Source organism: Trachurus trachurus (assembly GCF_905171665.1).
Source record: "Trachurus trachurus genome assembly, chromosome: 7".
Lineage (NCBI taxonomy): Eukaryota > Metazoa > Chordata > Actinopteri > Carangiformes > Carangidae > Trachurus > Trachurus trachurus.
The window spans coordinates 7761029-7785992 of record NC_139901.1 but is presented as its reverse complement, the minus strand read 5'-3'; the positions used below and the strand labels follow the sequence as shown (position 1 = coordinate 7785992).

The window sequence follows — 24964 nt, the reverse complement described above, 5'->3', positions numbered from 1 at the left end:
TATACTACTAAATAGGGGATGGAAGGGGGATAAAAGGGGAAGTAAATGGAAATTTAAAAAAAAGGGTTAATACATCATTATAACTATAGGATAGGAAAAAGCCCAAATAAAAGCTGCTTCAACTTCTTTTCTCACCTTTTCCTTTTAGCTCAAAGGGGTTTAATTTCCTTTTAAGGCTCAATCAAAAGCTTTTGTGCGCTTTCATTTAAGGCTTCTAAGTGTTTATTTATTTTAAATTCTCCAACTTTTTTTCTTTTTGATCAGGCTCTGTAAAGAACCACAGCCCGAAAAGTATCCATGCTGAGCTGAGGCTGGCTTGGAGGCCGTCTTGGCTGGGCTGGCCTGGGGCCCGGGGCCCGGGGCCGGCCCTCTCACTGGAAGGCCTGGTGGAAGCGAGGCAGTGTGGTGGTACTAAGGCTGGAGCTGAACACCGGGGGGAGGGGGTGCAGGGGTCCGAGGCCCAGACCCCCGCCGGAGCACTGCTGCTCCTGAGGTTGCGGTTGCAAAGAGGTAAGAGGTGCCGTGGCGACCGCAGCTGCTGCGGCGTGGGGCTCGGCAGCGTGCAGAGATGAGGAGGAAGAGGAGGAAGAGGAGGAGGTTGCGGATGAGGTGTAGCCCATCACCAGCCCTCCCGTGCTCATGGGGGCGCTGTAGGGGGGCAGGTTGAGGGGCAGGAAGCCCAGCAGGTGGGAGAAGTCCATGTTAGCAGCGCACAGAGACTCCGCGATCACCGCAGGGCTCTTGGACAGGAGGGGATCCCCGCAAAGCTCGTCCGTCAAGCCCGAGGTGGGCTCCAGTCCGTCCTTGGGGGGCGAGGCAGCAGCGTGGGGCTCTGCAGAGGGAAGCGGGCCTGGCAAGCCGCTCTGCAGATCCATGAGGAAGCTCTCCATCTCCACTTTCAAGGGCTTGTCCAGCAGGTATGAGGTAGATCCCAGCTGGTATTTGGGGGCTGGCTGGGGCTGGTGCTGCTGCTGGGGAGCCGGTGGCTGGTGGTGGGGGGGCAGTGGAGGGGAATGGTGGTGGTGGTGATGGTGGTGATGATGGTGGTGGTGGTGGGAGTGTGGGTGAAGAGGTCCAGGGGTTTCCATGTGACAGCCCATGCCCATAGCTGCAGACAAGGGACTGGGCATTAGGGACGGGTGCGGGTGACCCACCCCAGTATTGGACATGGCCTGGAGATGGTGGGGGTTGTACATGCCCATTGGAAAGGGGGCCCCACTGGGGAACGGTTTGCCCATCATAGGGTCTTTGTTGGGACCCATGCCGCACATCATGGGGCTGAGCTCCTCCTTCACAGAGCAAGGCGGGGATCCTGAGGCGAGAAGACCCAACATGTCCGGAGGCTCCGTCTTGATCTTCAGCAGCTCCTGGGAGTGGCTCTTCTTCACGTGGCGCGTCAGGTGGTCCTTCCTGCCGAAGCGCTGGGCGCAGTACTGGCACAGGAAGTCCTTTCGGCCCGTGTGGACCACCATGTGTCGTCTCACATCCTTCCGCGTGTAGAAACGTCGGTCACAGTGGTCGCACGGGTGCTTCTTCTCCTTGGTGCCGCCCGAAGACTTCCCGGAGTGGCTCTTGAGGTGCTCCAGGAGAATGGGTGTGCTCTCGTAGCTCTGCATGCACACTTTACAGGTGAGATCGCCGGCCGTGGCAGAGTGCATGGCCACATGACGCTTGTATCCCAGCTTGGTGTTGTAGTGCTTCCCACACTCTTCACACTTGAAGGCCTCCTTGTTTGGGTCATGGGTCTGCAGGTGGTTTTTTAGGTGATCTTTGCGGTGGAACATTTTCTCACAGAATGAGCACTGATGGGTCTTCTGTGGAGAGTGTGTGGCCATATGCCTGCAGGGAGAAAGAGAAGACGGAAAAAGACAGATTATGAATAGTACTGTAGGCGCGATTTAGGGGAGTGACATTCCCTGTGTTTTTGGCACGTTCGTTATTCAGTCTGCCAGAAGTGTGTATGCTAAAGTGAGGCATGAATTCCTTTGTGTCCATATACATAAATGAGTCACAGTGGTCAGGACCCAAAATGGATTTCGAAACCACTTCCTATGACTCACCAGATTCCAGACATCCTTGTATGTTGATGAGTTTACGACCTGCACTGATTGAATTTAGAGCCACTTAGAGCAAACTAGCTGGGAACACTTATATCTTTTCACAAGATAAATCTGATATGACAAATGTAAACAAGCTACACTGGCTAATTTGCACAGCGGGGAGCTACTGAACAACATTATCATTGTTCATTTGGAGCCGTGTTCTCGGACCCTTGTTAAGTGTAAGCCTGGAAAGGAAAAAGAAGATATATATCAAAGTTAAATATCTGATTTTAGGAGCCAAAAAACATCTGTCACTTTAAGGCTTCAGTAAGCCAATCAGAAGAAAAGAGACTCTCAGCGAGCTCGGGCCTGGGGTATTTCACTATGACATCACAAAGTTACAGAAGTGCTGCAGGCTCATTTTAAAGAACATTTCTGAATACAGGCTGTGTGCATTTATATGTGGACTGTAGGGCTGACCCAAAAAAATCGAGGCTTCGAAGCTTCGTTCGTTGCCATGGTAATCGATCGTGAAGTCCGTGATCGATTGTTTTTTTGTTTTTTTTCCTTTTTGACACCGGTTCTCATCGGCAATTGTTACATTAAAATGAGTAGGCTACTTGGCACCTGCCTGATTTTGTAGATATGCAGTGTTTGTTTGCCATTACTTTCATTATTTCCACTACAATCGCGAAGCTTCGATTATCAAAATATGATAATCAGCCCAAGTGGACTGGGAGTTTTGATACTTTCACAGTATTAATAAAGAACTCAGACCTGCTTTATATAAAAAAGACATGGACATCTACCTTCATACAGCATATGACCTTTAAAGACAGATTCAATCAGTTATTGCTTTCTTAAGATCCTTTCCTTTTCCTAAAATTCTTTCTAAAGTGGCTCATTGGAGAATCTGAGAAAGCTATATTAACCTTGCATCACAGCTTATGTAAAGGATGTGACAGTTATCACGTCTTTCTACCTGAAGAGCTTGTATTTGGAGCTGAAGGCCTTGGGGCAGTGTGGCTGTGAGCAGTGGAAGGGTTTCTCTCCTGTGTGACTCAAGGCGTGGACCCGCAGCTTCTCCTGAGAGGCGAAAAGAGCCCCGCACACCAAACACTCGTTCCCGCTCGCTCTCCCTACCTCCCCTCCTTCCTCCTCCCTCTCTCTCTCTCTCTCTTTCCCCCTCTCTCGCTCTCTCTCTCTCTCTGTCCGTGGCAGCGGGGCGGCGCTCCCAAACAGCTTGGCGGCAGTCCGTCGTCCCTCTTCCTCCGGCGTCAGTGCGGTAATACGGTGTGAGGCATCGGCGGCAGTAGCTGCCATGGCAGCCCTAGAGTGCCGCTGCCATGAAAATTCACTTGTGGCTCCCCTGCCTTGCAGGCTCAACGTGGGAAGTTGCAGGGTTTGGTTTATGGAGAAAGAAGGCAACTGAGGGGTTCACAGGAAGGGCCGATGATCCAGCACTGACATGGAAGTACGCCAAAATCTGTAGTGGTAGAAGGCACACACTTTAACACAGACTGTTTTAAAGTTTGTGGCCAACATATTGATCACACTGGTGCTCAACAGCCTCGTTTTTACCTGTTAAAATCCTACTAGAACTTCTTTTGTCTCTTCACTTTCCTTCTCCCTCTCCAACTCTCTCTCTCTCTCTCTCTGCTTCGGTCTCTCCTCTCCTTCTCTCTTATGGTCTCTCCTCCTCACCCAGTCCCAACAGCTATGGTTGGCGGTGAGTGGGAAATACTGCTCTGCATCTTTACTGTCCTGTAAGGAGAGAGCAAACACGACAAACACACTGTTAAAACGCAATTCCAGTCTCTTATTGAAAAAGCTCTGAGAAAATATATTAATGTTAAAGGGATAGTTCAACATGTTGTCAAATTGGCCCATTGCCAACATCCCTATAGTCAAAGCAGTAGGTTTGTTACGTTTATTTGTCGGTGCAAGCTATTTTTAGAACGGCTGAGCCAAGCTGCTCAGAGCTATGCGACAGAGGCTAATGGGATTTCTTGGTTTCCCTCAAAACTCATCACATACACAATCCAACAACTCCAAAACGCTCTCGTGGACAAGTTGTGACCTGCACATAGCGTAGCTCTGAGCAGCTTGACTCTCATGATGCTTGCACAACAACAACAAAAAAGTTCAACAGAGACATTTTGTTTTTGTCTTTATGTGCCCTTGAATCAATTCCCATGTTTTAATATTTGATATCACCTTTTTTCTATATTCTACTGCAAATCAGTCTATCTTTAAGAATGAATAAAGATACTTTGAACTCTAAATTCAAAGCAAAAAGTGAAACGTCTCCCTTCACAGAATGCAACAAGCTTGACTTGAATGGTAATGATCCATTTGCAAAGTTAACCTGAAAGGCCCGTTTCCTCTGAGCTCACTAGGGGGAGCTGAATGACAAGTCTGACGGACGACGTGACAGGAACTACAGGGGATTAGCAAAAAAACTGTTTTGTGAATGATGATTCTTTTAATCACAGTCGCCGCACAATACCTTTACTTGTACAACCAGACGTGAGGGCTGAACGTAATTACACAGGCTGATCTCTCATCATGTGTGTCTTCAGATGACAGTGCGGTGCACAAAGCCAGCTTTGTGTCTGTCTATGTGTGTGTGTACGTTGTGTACATGTATGTACTTGTTATGAAACTGGATAAGGCTCCTGTAATCCTTGGGAAAACACAGAAACACACACAACCCCCAGGGGAGAGAGAGAGAGAGAGAGAGAGGGGTGGGTGGGTGTGGGGTGACGGGGGTGGGCAGTTTGATGCCAAAAACTCGCACTTCCAAGAACCAGTTACACCCGTCAACCCCAACTGCACACATTTCAACAATAACAATAATGACAACAACTGTGAAAACTGTGACAAACGCAGGGAAAAGGAGACGCAACTTCACCACAAGAGTTGGTGGCTTGCAGTTGTTTATTTCAAATCAACCACCACAACCCATTTGAACTTGTGTTTCTGGGAGAGCGGCTGAACTCCCTCTGCATTCCCTTATTTACCCTCAGTGACCCCCGTGACCCCTGCAGGCTAACATACCAGCTAAGTCCAAGGTTGAGCGGACACAACACTGATCGCAATGTCAGCCGCACTCAGAGCATCGGTCACGTGAAATGAGCACCGTAAACACATGTGGGCATATGTGACAGAATGCACACACACACACGCACACACACACACGGACACACACGGACACACACGCACATACATACACTCACCAAATGTAATGGCATCCTTTCTGTGTGAGAGGTCAATGAGTTAAGAGAAACAGCAAACATGCCGGAATCTGCTCTGATTGTTTTTGCAGATGCTTCTAATTTTTACATGTTTGCGTAGAGGTACGGTAGGTGCACACACACACGCACACTAGGGGTGTGCCAAAAAATCGATTCACACAAGAATCACAATTCTCGTTTAATACGATTCAGAATCGATATACAATGTCCCAAAATCGATTTAAAAAAAAGAAAAAAATGAAACAAATCTGCTGGCTGTCGGCCTCCATTTCCTTAGAAATGAAAAGGCAGCATGTTTAACTGCACTATTTTTTTTTTTATAAAAGAGGCACTTTTAATTTTGTTCCTTAAGCAATATGTGATATTGCTTTTATGCAACAGTTTCAATAATTCCGTCTAAGCATGGATAAATGTTTAAAACTCAATAAATGTGAAAAAGACGCTTTAGTCATTCTGTCTTGCAAAGCAGACTGGAGTAGATTATGAGGATCCGTTGCACACCGACAGACTGAAGCAGAAATCATTATGAATCAAATCATTTTGAATCGGAAATTGATTTTGAATTGAATCGAAGCCCCAAAAATCTGAATCAAATCCAATCGTTAGATAGTAAAAGATTCCCACCCCTAACGCACACACGCAGGATCAACAGGTGAAAATGGCTAAAGTATGAGAGTTTGTGTGTGTGTGTGTGTGTGTGGTCATGTAATTTCTTCTCCGCTCTATCACATGTGCGCCTCCGAGCTCACGTACGTCTCGGTGTGTACATGTGCATGCGTGTGTCTTTGTTCTCATAATGTATGTGTATTTAGTGGTGGTTAAGAGGACCTGACAGCTGTAGCGTTGTGTGGTGGTCATCACCCAGCGGGGAGGGTACAGGGGGGTGACACCCGTCCCATTGACCACCCTCAGGGAGCCCGGCTCTATTGTACAGCCTACCCACATCGCACATTCCTGGCCTGAACCATGCCGTGTTGCCCCTGCCTCTCTCCTCCGCACACAACAGCACATACAACACACAGAGTTCTGGTCACGCCGAATGCAACATCATTTACACACACACACACACACACACACACCCCCGTCCACCCACCCCCCCAAGCCGGCATGCTCAAACACACACACAAAGGCACGCACACAGACAGGCAGATACAGTACAATGAAAAGAATCAACACAGTCAAGTTACAGAAATAAACCAAATGGAGGTTGAACACAAAGGAGACATGACAGACCATGTGGAGCGGCAACTTCACACAGGCCTGAACTGACCCATGTGACTCTTTCTGACCAATGCGACATCAGTATGTTTTCATCAGGGCTACACAGGGCTACAACGTACACAGATAACAGATAAAGTGCCGTATAGTTATTCTAAAAAAAGAAGTATATTAAAGATCCCATAACGTAGCCTACAAAGTGAGATTTTCGTGTCTTTTTTTTAATTATAAAACAGGTCTAAGTTGTATATTACCACTGTGAAAGTATCAAAGCTTCAGCCCACAGAGAACTGCACACAGCCTATATTCAGAAACTGAGCCTTAAAACGAGCCGTCAGGACTTCTGTAACTTTGTGATGTCACAACAAAGCAGTTGACACTCTCAGCCATACATGGACCCACCATCTAATCAAAGAGCATGTATTTAGTCAGGTGTAAGTGTTCACCTGACATCTATATGTAATCAATCACTCAGACTTCCAGCCAATCGGAGCTCAAATGCACACACAAATATATCTTCTTAAGCTTTTAAACACCTCAGATAAACACACAAAGGTGATGAATGTGGGACAGACACAACAGACAGACACTAAGACAGAGGCTAAACCAAAAAAACAAAACATTAAAAGTGTTCATCGATCCAGCCAGGAAGGTCTTGATATTCTATCAGCTACAACTTACACATCTCATCATTACATGTCTTTCCAGCATCTTTTTTGCATGTGTCACTGCAGTTCACTTCACACGCTACTGTGTCCCTTATTATGTATAAATGACCCCCCCCCCCCCCCCACACACACACACACACACACACACACAAACCCCTCAGTTCCCCCAACTGTTTGTACAGTTATTCCATCACCATCAGTCTGCAGCTACCATTAGTTGGAGTAGGAACTTCTCCAGATGTAAACACTGGTGTCACAGCAGCAAACAAGGGAACATGTAGATAATAATAGTAATAACAACAACAATAATGATATTTAGAATAATACTCGTTTAGATCATTTTCTTGTTTTTTGAATAGACCAAGGGGAGCCACTGTCTGTTGCTCTGTAACAAGCAGAAGCAGCAGAGGAAGAACAGCGATCAGATGACAGCGACGCACACTTGGAATTTCTGTGCCAATCAGGTGATACAGGACAATCAGTGCTTCCTGTTTCCTGAAAATGTTGCATTTATGTGTCAGGTTATGAGCCAGGTTTTGTCCTGTAAAAGCCGAGAGGATGCACAAGATTTTTTTTTTTAAACAAGAAGACAAACACATCATCAAAGTCATCACACATAATCCTGTTAGATCATAGACCTCTATTTGTTTAACTGTCCAACTCTAGGCATTAAACAAAGCCACAGTTTCCTCATTTTGAGATTTAACATATAAGACAGAAGCGAACAATGACAGATAGCTCCGTTCAGATTAGCTCAAAACTTCAATAAGAAAATGCACTAATGACACAAGTAAGAATGTCAGTGCTAGAGATCATGTAAACATACTAAATATTATCTAACGATTAACAGAGTTGTACACTTTAGTATATTTTTTTCAGTATTTTAGAAATAAAGAAATTACATTTTGTTCATCACAACTTAACTTAATCATTGCTTAAAAAAATACTTATAGTACTTTGGCTCCTTTTGTTGATTTGCTTGTTATTTTTATGGCTGTCTCTAGTCTTGGTATTATATTGTACAAGTTGTTTAATCTGCCGGTTGTCTAGATTAAAAAGCCAATTAATTCAATTATTTGATTCTGTATGTGGCCCAATACAACAATTCTGAAACATAAAACGAATTATTAACTTTTTTTTTTTTTAAAGCAAGTGCAGTACTTCAGCTTTTAAAAAGCAAAAATTGGACTTTTACCTGTACTGGAGTATCTACGGTGTGACTCAGGTAATGGAGTTGTGCACTTTGTTCAATTATGATCTGATTATGGGGAAAGTAATGTCAGTAGATGTGAAACAATTGTGATTAATTGATCGGTGGTCGGTCCGACGAGTTTAACATCTCAGCCTTTGACCTACAAAGTGAGAATAAACAACTTTGTCTGATGTGACAGATGTGATAATTCTGTCTGTTTAATAGTTTATCTGGAAATAAAGCAACTCTGGGAACTTTGGAGGTGTTTTCCGCTATTTTGAAGGATTAAGTTATCTAGAAATTGCTAATGAAAATAATAATGTAAATATGTAATGACCATCTTAACTACAAACACATCGTACAGGTAGTTAGGCTGCGGGTCGGAGCACACAGTGCGCCCTCATAACCGAGGTTTTCCGCCAGCACAAACAGCACAACTGCAGCCATTTCCAACCACTAATCACACTTCACCCTCACTGCAGTGATCACAAAGTACCAAACACTCTGCTGCAGGATGGAACTTCGCTCCAAAATGGCAGATGCCGCTATACGACACAAACAACTCCACAGCACATTCACATGGAACCTCTGCTTACTTCCCCTAATCAAAAACGTTGAAAGCAGAATTGAACCGCCACTTTCCAACCGCCCGGGTGTCTTTGGTTTCTGTCCTGGATGAAAGAGCTTCCACATTCCTTTCCTGAGAGGTCAGAGGTCAGCCTCTGCACTGCCTGCCTGCCCGCCCGCCACGGCTCCCGCATGCTGAGTGACTGGTATTAACCCCTTCACTGCCTCTGCCGCAGCCACACACACACACACACACACACACACACAGGAACATGTGAAAAGGGGTTGTTGTTTTTTTTTCGGGGTTTGTCAGATTCTCCGTTGGCGGCTGACGGCACGACGCTGCTGGGCCGAAAGCGGCTGCAGGTCGACTCTGCGCGACCGCATGGCAGCACGCTGAGGCTACAAAAGCTTCTTGACTTTAACTATATGAACAAACTAAATATAGACGGTGAGTTCATCGTCCGGAGCTTAGGTGACAACAGCCGCAGTCACGGGGGAGTGGGGTGAAGCAGTGTGGGGAGGCGCACAAACATGTCGCATAAACATTTGAACTAAACCATAAAAAGTGATTATTGATGACACGACACATGTGCAGTAGTGTAGTGTGTGAACAACAAACAACCTGGATCATTAATGTCAAAATCCTGATACATTTTTTAATGTAAACACATTTGTGGGTCCAGATTTTCCTGTAGTGCACATGTAACTACATGTTGGTATACAACATATGGCTATTATTTCTTGGTTTTATTAAATTATATCACTGTACTGAATCCTTTTTTTCATCAATGGTGTTCTTATAGTTGTAGACCCTTTTGGGGCTGCTTTCATGTGACATTTAAATTGTTCTTAAGAACTTATATTTTTGATTTTATACATTTTTTTCGGCTTAGTTTGGATTTATGTCTTGTATCTGTGATTCACTGTTATTGCAGCCTATCTTGAAACAGAGATTTACAATACAGGTTGAATCAAGGTTGATGATGAAACACATTGTCTGTATAAAAGCTGCTCAGATTTCCACCTTTTTTCAACCTCAAGGGCAAAAGAAGAGGCAAAACAAACGAGAGAAGGATAAAGGGAAGAGGGGGGAAAAGGGAGGGAAAAGAGGAGTCATTTTCAGTGGTGGAGTCTGGGGTCTCTGCACCAGTCAAGTGACTCCAGAGAGAGATGAGGGCGGCTGGGGGTGGGGGTGGGGGTGAGGAGGGGCAGGTCATGCTTTACTAAACACATTGACCAGAACTGGAAGCCGTGGCAGATGAAGGCAGCATGGCCGCCATCAACTGACTTCAGAGTCCAAAAACATCTCCAACTAATTTCATCAACTTCTTTGGTGTTTTCAGTCGGACTGAGGACATTACATCTTATACCAGGTCACTATGGCAACAAAGACAAAATATGACCTGGAGAGTACAAATAATAACATTAAATAAAAAACAATGAAACAAAAATAATGAATACATTTTCTAAAAAGGGCTGCAGCTGACATGTTTTCCTTATCGATGAATAATGAACATTAGTTATCCGCTAGAAAACGCTAAATCAAAATTTCCTCAAATGTTTGTTCGTATTTTTGATGGAAAACTAGTTAAATTAACTATGAATCATCTTTTTAAACAAAAACAAAATACACACAGAGCATTTACAGGAAAGTTAAAATAAGTTATTGTTTAAAACTACAAGTTTGATTGTTCAAATGAAAAATGTTGTTTCTCAAATGTGAGGATTTCATGCTTTTCTCTGTTTTCCTTCTTATTTCAAAATTATGGGTCTGGAAAACTCAGATGTGACTGCAGGAAAGACCAACCTGCAAATAAACAGGATTGTCCATTAAAGGAGCTTTTTAATTGGTTGCATGCTCTTATTATTAACTGTCAAATAGGGATGCAACTCTTTGTGGTAAATGATAAATCAAATACTAAAAGACTAAGGGAAAAAAAGGCCCTTTGCATTTCTTGTTTTGTTCAATCAACAGATCTAAACCCGATGCCAAATAAACTAATGGTGCTACATAGAAAAAAAGAGACGAAGGAAAGAAGAATATTAAGCGTTTTTAAACATCATTTTACGCCAAACAAACAACTAATCAATGAATTAGAACTGTTTGTACTAGTCTGTACGCATATAGTTTCAAAATCCTAGGTTCAATTATAGAACTTCATTTTATTAAAGCAGACTATCTTTACAAACTCAACGCAAATATGTCCAGGTGCAATAATCTGATCTTAGCAGTGTGCAGTGACACATTTTTAGGAGCTGGTAAACAGGAGCAACAGGGTGAAGGAACGAAGGCTCCATGTTTAAAGTGACAGGATGATTTCATTATCTTTAACGTAGGAAATGCAGCAGGCTGACAGACAGTTGTGCTCTGAGGGCCTGATTTACTAAGATCTCAGATAAGGGGCACTACATTTAGCATTTTAGTAAAAAAATTTGCATTTTGGTAAAACTTTGCGTGTCTGGTTAGCGCTGGCAAAACAGGTGATCTACTAAGAGTAAAGGGTAGTTTATGGTTTCGTGTCATGTTGATGGTGTACCTACGCCGTGGACATGGACCCCTACGCTGTACGTGCACCTCCAAAACATCCTAACTACGCGTCGCAGTGACACGAACCGCAAGGGCTGTGATTGGTCTGCTCAGAACATAATTTCCGGCAGTTGCTTTCTCCGGTCCTTCTTCCTGCCACATTGCCATTTTTAAAGTTTTTTTTTTGGAGCGGTACGAGCGTTTTTGGACAACAATGGACCAAGTAGAAGAGCGAATTATCAAAAAGGTCAGGAAGTACGACCATCTGTACAACTCGAAGCACTACAAAGACTGGCAAATGGCAAATAACTCCTGGCAAGAAATCTCCAAGAACACGGGGCTGGAGGTCGCTGAATGCAAGAACCACAAAAATACACAGCCACACCCCCCTATAGCGGCATGGCGGTGAATTGCAGAGCAATGCATTGAACTTCGAATGGTCAACGCTGTCGACATGATGCAATACTATAAACCTGCCTTTACCACTAAATGACAGCACGCACAAACCGCAGTATTTAAATTAGAGTTTTGCGCATGGTAATCGTTTCCACCATGGAGTATGTGGACTAGTAGCTGGATGGCCGCAAAGACAGAATGAAATTTGACCAGATGGATTAATAGAGAACTCAGGTGGGACACTCAGGCCACACTCGGATCTAAACGTAGGCAGCGGTGACGTCCCTCAGTCCTGATCCCAGAGCTGAGCAGGTACTGGAGAGGGAGGAGAGGAGAGCAGAGGAGCGCACTGGAGAAGAATCGTGCATAACAGCGCTTAAAGAACTTTTAACACACCTGAAAAACTGCTACAGTTTGCTAGAATGACCCAGACATGAGGAATAGAGATATAAGAACTTTTGCCCTGGCAGGTATTAAATCAATAACTGCAAACATTTGCGCAAAGCTGTGCCAGTTAAGACTTGCCTTTCAAACGTGCTAAATAAAGTCACAGAAACTTGGTAAATCACATTGTGTGCGCTAAATAAATCTATTTGCATCTACTCCAATCTAGGTGGCGGTAATGAGCCTCAAAGCTGCCACAACCGTCATAACAGACGAAGAAGAGAAGTGATGAGAGTGTGAAGTTAGAGGAGCTGCTGCTTCATTTATGTCCCTGTGTGGTTTCTCAGTGAAACATAACGGCGATGGCGATGGCGACGGCTCGCAACCATACACTGTAGCACGCATCAAACGCGTTAACACATATAAGACGGCATCACCGTGATATGTCAATCACTGGTGCGAGGAAGAAGACAAGTTGTGTGTAACTTATCCTGCTGCTTTTAAACCTCTTGACATGACAGGACCAAAAACATCACCAAAGCAACTGGCATGTAAATTAACTGTGTAAACTAACATTGATGTTAGTTTCTTGTTTTTTTTTGTGTTTTTTTTTTCATAATAGTTGCCAGTTGTCAAGTGCAAGTTTTTTTTACTTTAGAATGAATGAATGGTATTATAACACTTCTAATGCACTTGTTTTATTTTATATTCTATTTTTTTTCCTACTTTTATAACACAAGACAGATTTTAGTTTTACATTCAATTAGTGTCTGTTGTACCGAAACCGTACCGAACCGTGACCCCCGAACCGAGGTATGTACCGAACCGTGACTTTTGTGTACTGTTACACCCCTAGTCCTGGCTCAAACGCCCGTGTCTGCATGTTTATCAAGACAAACGTGCTAAATGGATTGCGCGTGTTATTTTGCCCGTTTGAGAGACGCAATCCTCGGTGCAGCAGGTTAGTAGATCAGCTTCAACATGTGTTTGTGCGTGCAGTCGAGTTTGCACATGTTTTTTACACACGCAAACCTTTAGTAAATCAGCCCCTGAGTCTGTAGTACCAACACAGCTCAAAGCCCTCCTCTATTTCAACAGTACCCTCTCTCTCTCTCTCATTCACTCCATCCTTCCTCCCTCCTCCTCCTCCTCCTCCCCCCAGGTTTCAGTTCCTCTCCTGCTTGTATTTTCTGACCCAGGGTGAAGCTCAATGCATAGAAAGGGGGGGTGGAGGAAGAGAGGAAGAGTCCACACCGCCACCGCCACCCTCCCCCTCCCCCCAGCCTGTCGAGCTCTGCCATGCCAAACCATCACCCATCCCGGCAGTTAGTCCCAGGCACATCGGGGCCGGGATGTGGCCAAAAACCCAGCACCGCTGCCCTGGTGTCCTGGCTAAAGATAGCCCAGGCTGTGGTCTGTCTGTGGGGGAAGAAGGCAGGGCTCATCTAACTGTCACCGAGGAACACCTTCACCACTGCACTGCCTATACTTCTCCTGACTCTGTCCTGCTGCGAACACCCTGAGAAGAATTTCCTCCACGTTTCCTTTAACGGCCACTGTTTTACAAATCTAAAATGTACATTTTCCAGCCGATTACGCAGGACCGCAATTCGACTTAACAACCACATACTCAAAAGGTTTGATCAAAACGCACACAGCACGATAAGAATTTCTGACATTTCCAGAAAGAGAAACAATGTTATGTTAAAATGGGACTGGAACCTCCAAACATCAGATATAAATATGAGACGAGATGATATGAGCAGAGCGACTCTCTCCCAAATGGCCCATATAACTCCACCTTTGTTCAGATTCCACCAAGATTTTCTCTGAGACACTTTAAGCAATATTTCTGAACCTTTTTCATCACAGGTCTATAAACATAAACACAGGTCTACATGTGCGAATTGTAAATGCACATAAAAACATGTTAAAATGACAATGCTTACATGTCAATTGTCAATAGGTAACATTTACCAGGTTCACTATCTGTAGCTTGTTAGCATGCTAACATCTGCCCATTGCTGAGCATTACACACAAAGTACAGCTGAGGCTGATGGGAATTCATTCTGCAAGTATTATTATTAATGAACAAATTACAATTCTCACCAGATGATGAGAGGTGACATTAAAGGGATAGTTCAATATTTTGGCAAATTGGCCTATTGCCATAATGCCTATAGTTTTAGGAGTAGGTTCATTACCTTTAATTGTCGGTGCAAGCTATTTTTAGAACGGCGGAGCAGAGCCGCGAGCTGCTCAGAGCTATGCTACGGAGGCTAATGGGATTTCTTGGTTTCCCTCATCAAACTCATCAAATACACAATCCAACAACTCCAAAACACTCTGGTGGACAAGTTGTGACCTGCACATTCACCACGCTATGAGATAATAACACAACGTTATGAGACAGAGTTGTTTTCAAGGTAAATTCATGTGAAACCACTGATGCGCGCTGCCTTCAGGGGCAGTTTTTCGGCAAGCAGTCTCTGCATTTGTACAAATTTTCATGGACACATCCCTGCATTTCCAAAAGCCAATAACAGAAAAAAAAGTCTTTATGGTAGAGTAAAAGCAGAGTCTGCATAATATTTTACTAATGACAGCCAATCGGCTCAGTCAAATCTTCTCCAAACACAGACAGGGTTTACAAGTGTTACATTGAATACGTCTCTCAATCCAGAGAGCAACTGGATGGAGGTCCAGGCTGAAGAATACACATCTTCAAATAATCCAACATTTATCAATCACAGGTTTACAAACTGAAAAATGACCTGATGTCACTTACATAAATGTTTGACTACTGCAATCATGTTTTGGGATTTAAAACCTTGGGCCTGGACATGACGTTATGTATAACAACGTCCACTGAGAACCTGACATGATGTCAAAAATGCATTTGACCGCAGAAAAAATAAAACCAGCCTCACCGAGTGAATTTCATGAAGAGAAGTCAAAAGAATCCAGAGTAACAGATGCTGATCTCTAACCAACAACATCATTCAAATACATTAAAATTAACCTATGACACAACAGCTCAACTAGAAAGAGAGACACATCCGCAATATGCTTAAGGGCCGTCTACAGACAAACAAAACCATCTACTGAGGTTCTACAATCACAGCCAATAAGCATCAGTCATCCATCTGCAGCACAACAGAGGAACACATTGATGGTGTAGCCAAAGGCATCCGCCATGGTATCACTAGTTAATCTTGTAAAACTGTCAACACACAAATGTTTGTTCTGTAAGACAAAAACACACAGTATGACGGTAAGAGATTAAGTAACACTACAAATACATTACAACAAGCATTACTTGTGTGTGTTATGTTATGTTATGTGTGTGTTGAGCTGCTGAGAAGGAAGCAGGGTCAGTCAGGTTGTTGGAGGTGACACTGAGTCCACTCTGCCTATTTGACACTGGGAAACTGGATGACTCTTGTTAGTGAGACTGCAGGCCACACACACACACACAAACATACACGTGTAAATAAGACCTAGCCTTTACTTTCCCACATGATCCACAGGCCTGCAAATCTCCACTCCAATCAAATGAAATATTTAATATATAAGAACATACACACATGTAACATTGCATAACCTTAACCACAGTCTGTTGTTATAGCCAGAATAAGTTTGCCAGCCCCAGTGTTACTCATTTGATGACTTAAAATCACAGGGTAACAGGTATCTAGCTAGACCCCTCTTCTTTATAGAATACACATGTACTTGCAGTGCTGTAGTAAAGCTGTTAAATTCACACGTTTTTCTATTTATGTAGCCTCACAACAGAAACAGAAACAGAAACAAACAGAACAATATGAAGTTGTGACCGATATGAGACCTTAGACTTCATGTTAACTTTCAAACCATTTCAAAGCTGCTGCTAAAATCCAGATTTTTTTTTAGTAACCACAATAAAATGACCAAACACACCAGTTAGAGACAAAGACTGCGCTGTGATTTCAGATATACTTCATTATTTCATCACTTAGAGTTAGAAGAGACAGAAAGTCTTTGTTGTTCACACAGAGAGAGAGAGGGCAGGACTGCTGGTTCTTCTGAGTCTCCAAGTCTCTAAATCCAGCAGCAGTTCAAAATCTAAAATGATAACACTTTCTTTACACCAGGATCAACGACGTGAGGTTCGGCCAACCAGTGGTGGAACTATGATCAGTCAGTCAGTCATAACAAGGCTGCTGTTGCTGTCCAACACAGATATTGAAGAATATTAGTCATAACTGCAGTTTTACGCATACAAAATTGGAAAAATTCAAAGTTCAGTTGATCAAAGATGAAACGCTGATTCAACAAATTGCCTCAGGGCCCATTAATTGCTGTTTAAATAAGCTCAGAACATGAGGTCAACTGGGACAGCCACCCAAACATACACACACCTTCATCTTCCCTTTGCTTCACAGGCTCTTTCACTCTTTTTATTCCTCTGCTTCTTCTTCCATCCATCACCCTGCTCCTCCCTTCCAGCGCTTCTGCTGCCTCTCTCATCTTCTCACCCCTTCTCCTTCTCCTTTTTCTTCTCTCGTCCCATGTGCCAGTTCAAACACTGAGAAATCAGCCTGTGCTCATTAGGAAGCCTCATCTTTCCCTCTTTTTCTCTGGCTGCTTCCCTTCCTCACTCTCCTACTGTGGTCGCCACAGACGGCACGCGTTTGGGAGGCACCTATCAAAATAAGCAGTCGAGTTTCAAGTCTTCCAGTGTGTATATATATGTGTGTGTGTGTGTGTGTGTGTAAACGCTGGCACACACTGTGGGACATCTCCCACAAACATGAACCACATCAAAGTGTCATGTCATGTTAGCATGGAGGCAAAATAGTTTCATCATCATCATCACCATGGCTGACTTTATTATCCTCAGTATCATCCTCGGCTCTGTCTTTCGTCTTCTCCCTTGTACCATCGGTTTGGGACAGACACATCTGGGGAACACACGTCCTTCCTTTAACGATGGTTGGGGTTTGGCGGAGACTAATTAGAAAATTTACTGGCTCCGCAAACAAAGATCAACAGGGCGTCTCTTTTTCTCCTGAGGCTAATTGTTGGGGGTGCTTGTTTTCAGATAAATCTCTAACCGACCGCTATCATCATCAACATGTTGAGGCTGTGGACACAAATTATACAGTGTGTGTATGTGTGTGTGTGTGCAAGTGTGTTACCACGCTAAATCTTGTATCATTATCTCATACGCTACACATCCAGTATATTCACTGGTTCTTCTGTGCGAGGGGCTTCAAAATTGAGATTGTTACAACGTGTTATAATGTGTTGATTTTAACATATAAAAACCAAATATGAAACTCAAAAGCCTTCAAGAACTTTATTCAAATAAAACTGTTGATAAGTAGGCAACAATCAGCTAAGCCTGTGTTTTTTTTATGTATCTGAAATTTTGATACATTAGATATATTTGCAATTTTAAACAACAAAAACCATATAATGTAATTTTCCATCCCCTCTCTCAGGCTTCTCTCTGGAGCGCTATAGTAACAACAGGTCAGTGAGCCAATCAGTAGAGAGGAGAATATACTCTGATTGTCTGTTTTCTGATTGACTAAATACAAGTATAGAGGACTTGAGGAAATTATACTAAATCCTGCAAGGTTGGATTGTGGGTCCAGGTGGGCGGGGCTTGGGGCAATGCTGGGAGCTGCTTTGTTGTGACATCACAACGTTACAGAAACCCTGATTGCTGGTTTTAATGCTCAGTTTCTGAATACAGACTGTGTGCATTTCTTTGTGGGCTGAGGATTTGATACTTTCACAGTATTAATATAGAGCCTAGACTTGTTTTATAATGAAAATAGGCATAGAAATCTCACTATATACAATATAGGATCTTTAATATTGATAAATAGTAGTACCTGAGTAAGGTCAGTAAGGACCCAGCTATTAATGAGTCTGTTTCAGCCCATTTGTAAAATGATCTTTTGAATGAATGTGCAGTAGCGGCTACAGCTGAACTATATAAGATATTGAGAATATCATGATTTCAGTGGCATTGGTAATGTTTTTTATTTCACCAATACTGCATTTTTCAGCCAGTGTTTCAGGCCACGTGTAATATGTTTTTTTACTCTATGCAAAGTTGTGAGATTCTTTACCTAAGTTTAAGAAGTGAAACCACCATGTAAAATACTCCTCTATTCAAAATGTAAAAAAGAAAAATACAGTGAAGTCTAACATTTGAAACGACACTTGTACAAATATGGTTCCATAGCCTTTTCATGTAGACAAAAATAACAGATGATATTTATGTTGTTTACATTGACACCAGTTTAAGCAAACGTTGTCCTCTTTATTGGTAAGCAGTAAAAAAAAAAAAAAAAAAAAGCCTGACCATTAGCACAGAATACACTGTTTGCTTGGGAAAGCTTTATCAAAATGTTGACACTAAACACATGGGCAGCATGACTGAGTATAAGGCATGTGCGTGCATGTGTGTGAAGGACTGTGTGTGTGTGTGTGTGTGTGTGTGTGTGTGTGTGTGTGTGTGTGTGTGTGTGTGTGTGTGTGTGTGTGTGTGTGTGTGTGTGTGTGTGTGTGTGTGTGTGTGTGTGTGTGTGTGTGTGTGCAGAGGTGATTCTGGGGAAAGCCCTTCTGGCAGGGAGTCCTGACCGTGACACGGAGCTCCACAGCAGCCGGAGATGTGGGCACGGTGCCAGTGGGCGTCACGCCAATCGCCCTCCCTCCCTCCTCTCTCTCTCCCTCACTCTCTCTCTCTCTTTCTCCCTCCGTCATATTTAAAGAGCAGAGGTTTTTTACGGACACTACAAACATGCACTGCTTTTCCACTTTCCCACCTACTGTAAAAACAGCACATATTTCAATACGCAGCACTGTGTGAAATCAGAAAAGCATTTTTTTTAACATCTAATCAATCCATTCACCAGAAAACAAAATTATATGTGGCATGAACAAACACTTTAACAATATTTAGATGGCACATCAGACATGATATTATCACCTTATTAAATTGATGGCCGAACATATTAGCAAACAGAGGCTTGTACATTGTCCAATATTCGCTCTGTTTTAGCTCTGTGTTTGGTCTCCTCCGGCTCCTGAGGGGAATATCTGGCTGTTGTTGCTGCTAAATGCTTTACTGTGCGTCCGTCTGCTGTCAATATTTAAAGGGATAGTTCAACATTTTGGAAAATTGGCCAATTGTCATAATCCCTATAGTCATAACAGTAGGGAAATCAAGAAATCCCATTAGCCTCCGTAGCGTAGCTCTGAGCAGCTCGTGGCTCTGCTCCGCCGTTTTAAAAACAGCTTGCACTGACAATTGAAGGTAACGAACCTACTTCTAAAACTATAGGGATTATGGCAATGGGCCAATTTGCCAAAATGTTGAACTATCCCTTTAAGTATCTACACAAGAGTCCATATGCATGACTCTCACCTGCTCTAACTTAGTTTTACCATCTTAGTTTTTTACCAACAGAGATGAGCAATTTTAGATTATGTGGATTGCTCCTGTGATTCTCCTGTTAAGGCTGCTGCCTTATCTCACTGTGAATAGGCTAAATATTTTATTTCTAAAGTAAAAAAAAAAAAAAAAAGTTTTTGTTTTTGTGAATCTAGTTTTCTGTTGCGCATATTATAAATATGTTTACAAAGTACATGTGACTGTTTTGCAGTGATTAGTGTGTAATTTGTTCTTGACCTCGGGAAAGTTTCCTCATGAGCAGAAATATTAGATTACATTATTTGTTATTTCCTACACTGAGACTAATGCAAATTCATTTAGGAAATGTTTTTTTTATGTATTTGACACACGTTTGAACACAGTCAATCAGTCATTTTATAGTATTCACTAGGTAATTGCTGAACATCTTTAACATTTTCTACAGTTGCTACACTCAAACAGAGATATTGTATACTGAGGTGAAGTACCATCATATTTAACAAACACTCCTATGCTCACACACACAGACAACAAACACACAGACTTGCACACACTGATGATTTTAGTAGCTGTGATTGAAACGCATGGAGCCTGTGGTCTGAGCCGCTCCATCCAGCCGCTGCATGGGACTCTGACACTTTTGTTTCCCTGGGCTGCCACTGGCTCTCTCTGATTCAGATGGGGTCAGCAACAAACAATCTCTAAGTTTGGCAACGTCAGCTCAGCTTAAAACAACAGGCATTGTTCAGCTGGCTTTTGTTTACAGAAATCTACAGGTTTCAATGGACCCTGCAGCTTTTCCCACTCTTTTGCTTTCCTTATCGTTCCCGTTCTGCTGCTAATTCTCCTCTGTTTGGCTTCTTATTTGCTGATTGCCACCCACCCGACCTCCACCCCCCCCCCCCCCCCCCCCCCCCTCTCCAAACCAACTCACACACATGTCTAAGCCCACTCCTCTTTCACCCACTCTGCATGTGTATTTTTAAAGGATGTGTTCAGGGTTATGGGAGGGAAAAGCAGAAAAGTAGTGTGTGTGTGAGGTGTTGCGGTTAGGGGTGGTGGGGGGGGTGGGGGTTTAAAGGTAGAGACTTGTAAAAATAACATTCTTGCATAAACAGGGCCTTGAAAAATGGGCAGTGGGCAGCTCGCATTCCTGGCATTTTTTTTTTTGAAACTTGATCACGTTCCGAAGGATCGGAGGCCGCAGGCACCTTCAGCAGATGACAGCCATGCGACAAGCAAGCAGGAGGGAAGGGGGAGAGAGAGGGGTGGAGAGAGAGAGAGAGACACACACACACACACAGGCGAGAGAGAGAGAGAGAGAGAGAGAGAGAGAGAGAGAGAGAGAGGGGGGAGAAGATAACAACAAAACAAGAATGAGATGAAAAGACATGAGAAAGATGCCGGAGTGAAGGAAAACAAGAGCAGATAACATAGATGTAGATGTTGAAAACAGCAGCTGCTGTGGGGGTGTTGCACTTCCAAACAGCAGCCTGACATTTTGTGAGACAGAAATCTGCTTTTTTTCTTTCTTTCTTTTTTTTTTTAAATTTACAGTAACTCATTACACTATCAACCCTAGATTCACACGACACATATCCACCCATATCCACCTTCATCTGCTGCTGCTCTGCAGACATGAGGAGTGAGTCTGCTCTCACAGAGGAGTGTTTGTGTTGAAACACAACAGCAGCTATTGGGTAACCGATCAGAGTCAGGCTGGGACACAGGGGCAGAGGAGGCTACAGCAGCACATACTGCAAACCGGTGAAGCAGCTCTCCAGGTGTCTGTCAGAGCTGCGACTAACTATCCACATGATGACTTGTTGCCGCCGTCGACACATATGTGAATTTTCTTTGTGATTTGTTGTTTTGTTTTTTTTCTCCGTAAAATGTCAGAAAGCGGCATTGGTGTAAATACACTGCAGAGCTCAAGATGCAGATTCAAATCTTGAATAGAGTTCATGAAAAACAAAAAGCAGCATGTTTGACATTTCTGCCTCCACTCACTTCGATGCGATTCACACATCAGACGCATCATTCTCACCGCTCTTACTGCAGTTCTCAGAACAGTTCATAACTCCTAACCACCTGCGCAAAAGCATCTGCTGCAGCAGCCAAAAACAAAGTCAGTCACTTCAACAATGTTAAACTTCAAGATTTTGTCAAGCCTTGCCCTGCACGGTTACAGGCCACAGAAGCTCTGACCTCATGTGACCTTATTATAAAAAGTGATCTTGAAGACCGTGGTCCACACAGCTGAGGTACCAGAGGAGCGCAGTCGGGTTAGAACTTATACATCAACTACAACTTTGCAACATCTAAGGGGTGATTAGGGTAAAAATCAGATATCACCATGAAACTTCCCAAGTTTATCACTTACATTAATTCAAATCAAATTGTATGTTTAAATATGTAAAAGAGGCAATATCTAATGAAATATGCGCTAATTTGCATACATTTCCAGAACTGAAATCTGAACAATGGATAAAGCCCCTTTCAAAATTCTTCTTGATTTATTTTGTTGACAGACGTTTTTACAGAGGGGATTTTGGATATCTCTTTTCATCACTCTGTAAATGAGAAAATACTGTCACCAGCCCTAAATCAAATTTCGCCCTGTTTTTAGGAATAAAATGTTGTATAAATCAGTCTTTGAATGATATATCAACAATCCCCTCTGTAAAAACCTTCAGAATATAGACAGAAATCAAACTGGAAGGTTTGGTGTCTGTAGGTGCTGCTGAAGTGGAGATTTCGCACCCAGAGTATGAGGAAAAACTCATTTTGAGAAAACGGCCTTTAAGGACTGTAAAATTCCATAGATTGTTAATGCTAATCGTACTTTTTTACGATTGGTTGTGGATACGGAGGACACAGCACAGTATGTCACAGGAGCATGCTCACTTTTGGTGAATTTAGGATAAATCTACGGACGAAAGAGACAAAATGAAGTAAAACAAAAACAAAATCTCAAAATTGATCAGTGCATGAAAAAGCAGTGTTTTTGTCTGTAATGTCTCACCCTAAGTTGGAGTTTAGAAAATGGTGTGTTGGTTTCTGGTGGTGGCTTATCAATTGTACACACTGAGACACTGTGGGGAGCAGCATTGTGCTGATGGAGTTGTATAGTGCAAACTGTAAAGACTAAAGCTGACAACGGTCCCTTCAGGGACTGATGAAGAACCTGAGCAGCTCCGTGGGTTCTTTAATCTCCACAATGAGCAAACACACAGCACCAGGAGTCAAGTCTGTCAAAGGCTGCATGTCAGAACCTGCAGCTCTGTGGACAAAGTGGCAAACGTCAGATTAGACAAAGATCGGCCTGAACCACAGAGAGGAGAAGATGAAGCTGAAGCTGTCAAACATGGTGGAGGAGCTGCTTTACACTCTGCACTCATGATGTCACCGTGATGTCAGCAGGAGGACAGCTACACATCACTACTACACACAACCACGACACATAAGTGCACATACTTCTACACACAACATGGTACTACACACAACTACACATGACTATACATATTATTGCAAACAGCTACATATACCAATACAAACAAATACGGATATAGTATATACACAACCACATATACTGAATTCACACAACTACACCTTCTGATATACACAACTACACACACTGACACACTAACACACATAAGTGAAGTCTAATCCAGAGCTGAATGTGGTTGTAAGTTGTTAAACATTTGACAGCACCATCGAACTGATTGGGGTTTACTTTAGAGGGAAAGAAAGAAAGAAAGAAAGAAAGAAAGAAAGAAAGAAAGAAAGAAAGAAAGAAAGAAAGAAAGAAAGAAAGAAAGAAAGAAAGAAAGAAAAGAAAGAAAGCTGACAGGGGGTCTGCGTAGCCCCTTTTCACAGCAGGAATGTTGCTCCTTTATTCCACCTCATGGTTGTGTATAAACGGTATGAACATGGAAGGAGGGGGTTGTTGTTGTTGTTGTTCTAACTTTAGACGGAGAGCTGAATCTCTCCGTACAGGACGGCGCTACTCGTCACCTCTGCCTCATGTCTGAACAACTTCATGACGGCTTTGATTCGTTAAGTGTAAACAAGTGAAGGCGGCGTAACGAGGGTCCTTTAGTGAGATCTCTGAGCGCACGGAGCTTTTCATTTACACTTTTTAACACGGCACTTTCCTTCTCCTTCATTTGAATGACTGGGATGCCAGAGGGTGGTCTTCCACCTCACTACCTCTCTAACACTTTTCGTGTGTGTGTGTGTGTGTGTGTGTGTGTGTGTGTGTGTGTGTGTGAGTGAGTGAGTGAGTGAGTGTGGGGGATGTAAGGAGCTCTGAGAAGCTCTGTCTTTCTCTGAGAAAGGTTTAGGTTTCAGATGGGAGAGTAAAATAGTTAACAGATTGCCCAGCATCCGCACCATGGCTCTTTGGTGCACACGCCCATCCTCAGCCCCTCTGTGCCGGCTGCCACCTCTCACTGTCGGCCGCTCACTGCTACATCTAAATATCAGATCAAACTGATCAGATCGGCACAGGTATTGATTGGGTTCTTGGTAGCCATGCTGCCATCTAACTGAGGATGAAGGGAGATGAAGCAGCAGCCGTCACAGCCACACACACACAGGTGAAACACCTCAAACAGGCCTGGATAACTGAGACAGCAAAACATAATCTGAATCTCACTTTACTTTTCCTGCTAATCAATGTTTAATGAATCTTTATGTATTAAAGGGATAGTTCAACATTTTGACAAATTGGCCCATTGCCATAATCCCTATAGTTTTAGGAGTAGGTTCGTTACCTTTAATTGTCGGTGCAAGCTATTTTTAGAACGGCGGAGCAGAGCCGTGAGCTGCTCAGAGCTACGCTACGGAGGTTAATGGGATTTCTTGGTTTCCCTCATCAAGCTCATCAAATATACACAATACAAACGTTACAAGATGGAGTTGTTTTTGAGGTAAATTCATGCAAAACCGCTGATGCGCGTTCCTGTCGGGGGCAGTTTTTCAGCAAGCAGTCTCTGATTTGCCTCAAAAACAACTCTGTCTCGTAACGTTCCATTATTATCTCATAGCGTGGTGAATGTGCAGGTCACAACTTGTCCACCAGAGCGTTTTGGAGTTATTGGATTGTGTATTTGATAAGTTTGATGAGGGAAACCAAGAAATCCCATTAGCCTCTAGTGTAGCTCAAAATAGCTAAAAATAGCTTGCACCGACAATTAAAGGTAACGAACCTATACTGCTAAAACTATAGGGATTATGGCAATGGGCCAATCTGCCAAAATGTTGAACTATCCC

General features: G+C 43.2%; 1 protein-coding gene across 1 annotated transcript in view; it reads right to left on the bottom strand.

Annotated features, from left to right (window-relative positions):
- Positions 1-371: 371 nt before the first annotated feature.
- The window catches only part of plagl2 (pleiomorphic adenoma gene-like 2), a gene marked incomplete at its 3' end in the record, with an annotated part of 42077 nt that continues 17484 nt past the window's right edge, over positions 372-24964 (bottom strand). Inside the window, exons 2-4 of the mRNA XM_083975979.1 lie at positions 3624-3806; positions 3025-3528; positions 372-1839 (exon numbers count right to left, since the gene is read on the bottom strand). Coding sequence (XP_083832105.1) covers positions 372-1839; positions 3025-3365 — 1809 coding nt within the window. The 5' untranslated portion in view covers positions 3366-3528; positions 3624-3806. The remainder of the gene's footprint in view (positions 1840-3024; positions 3529-3623; positions 3807-24964) is intronic.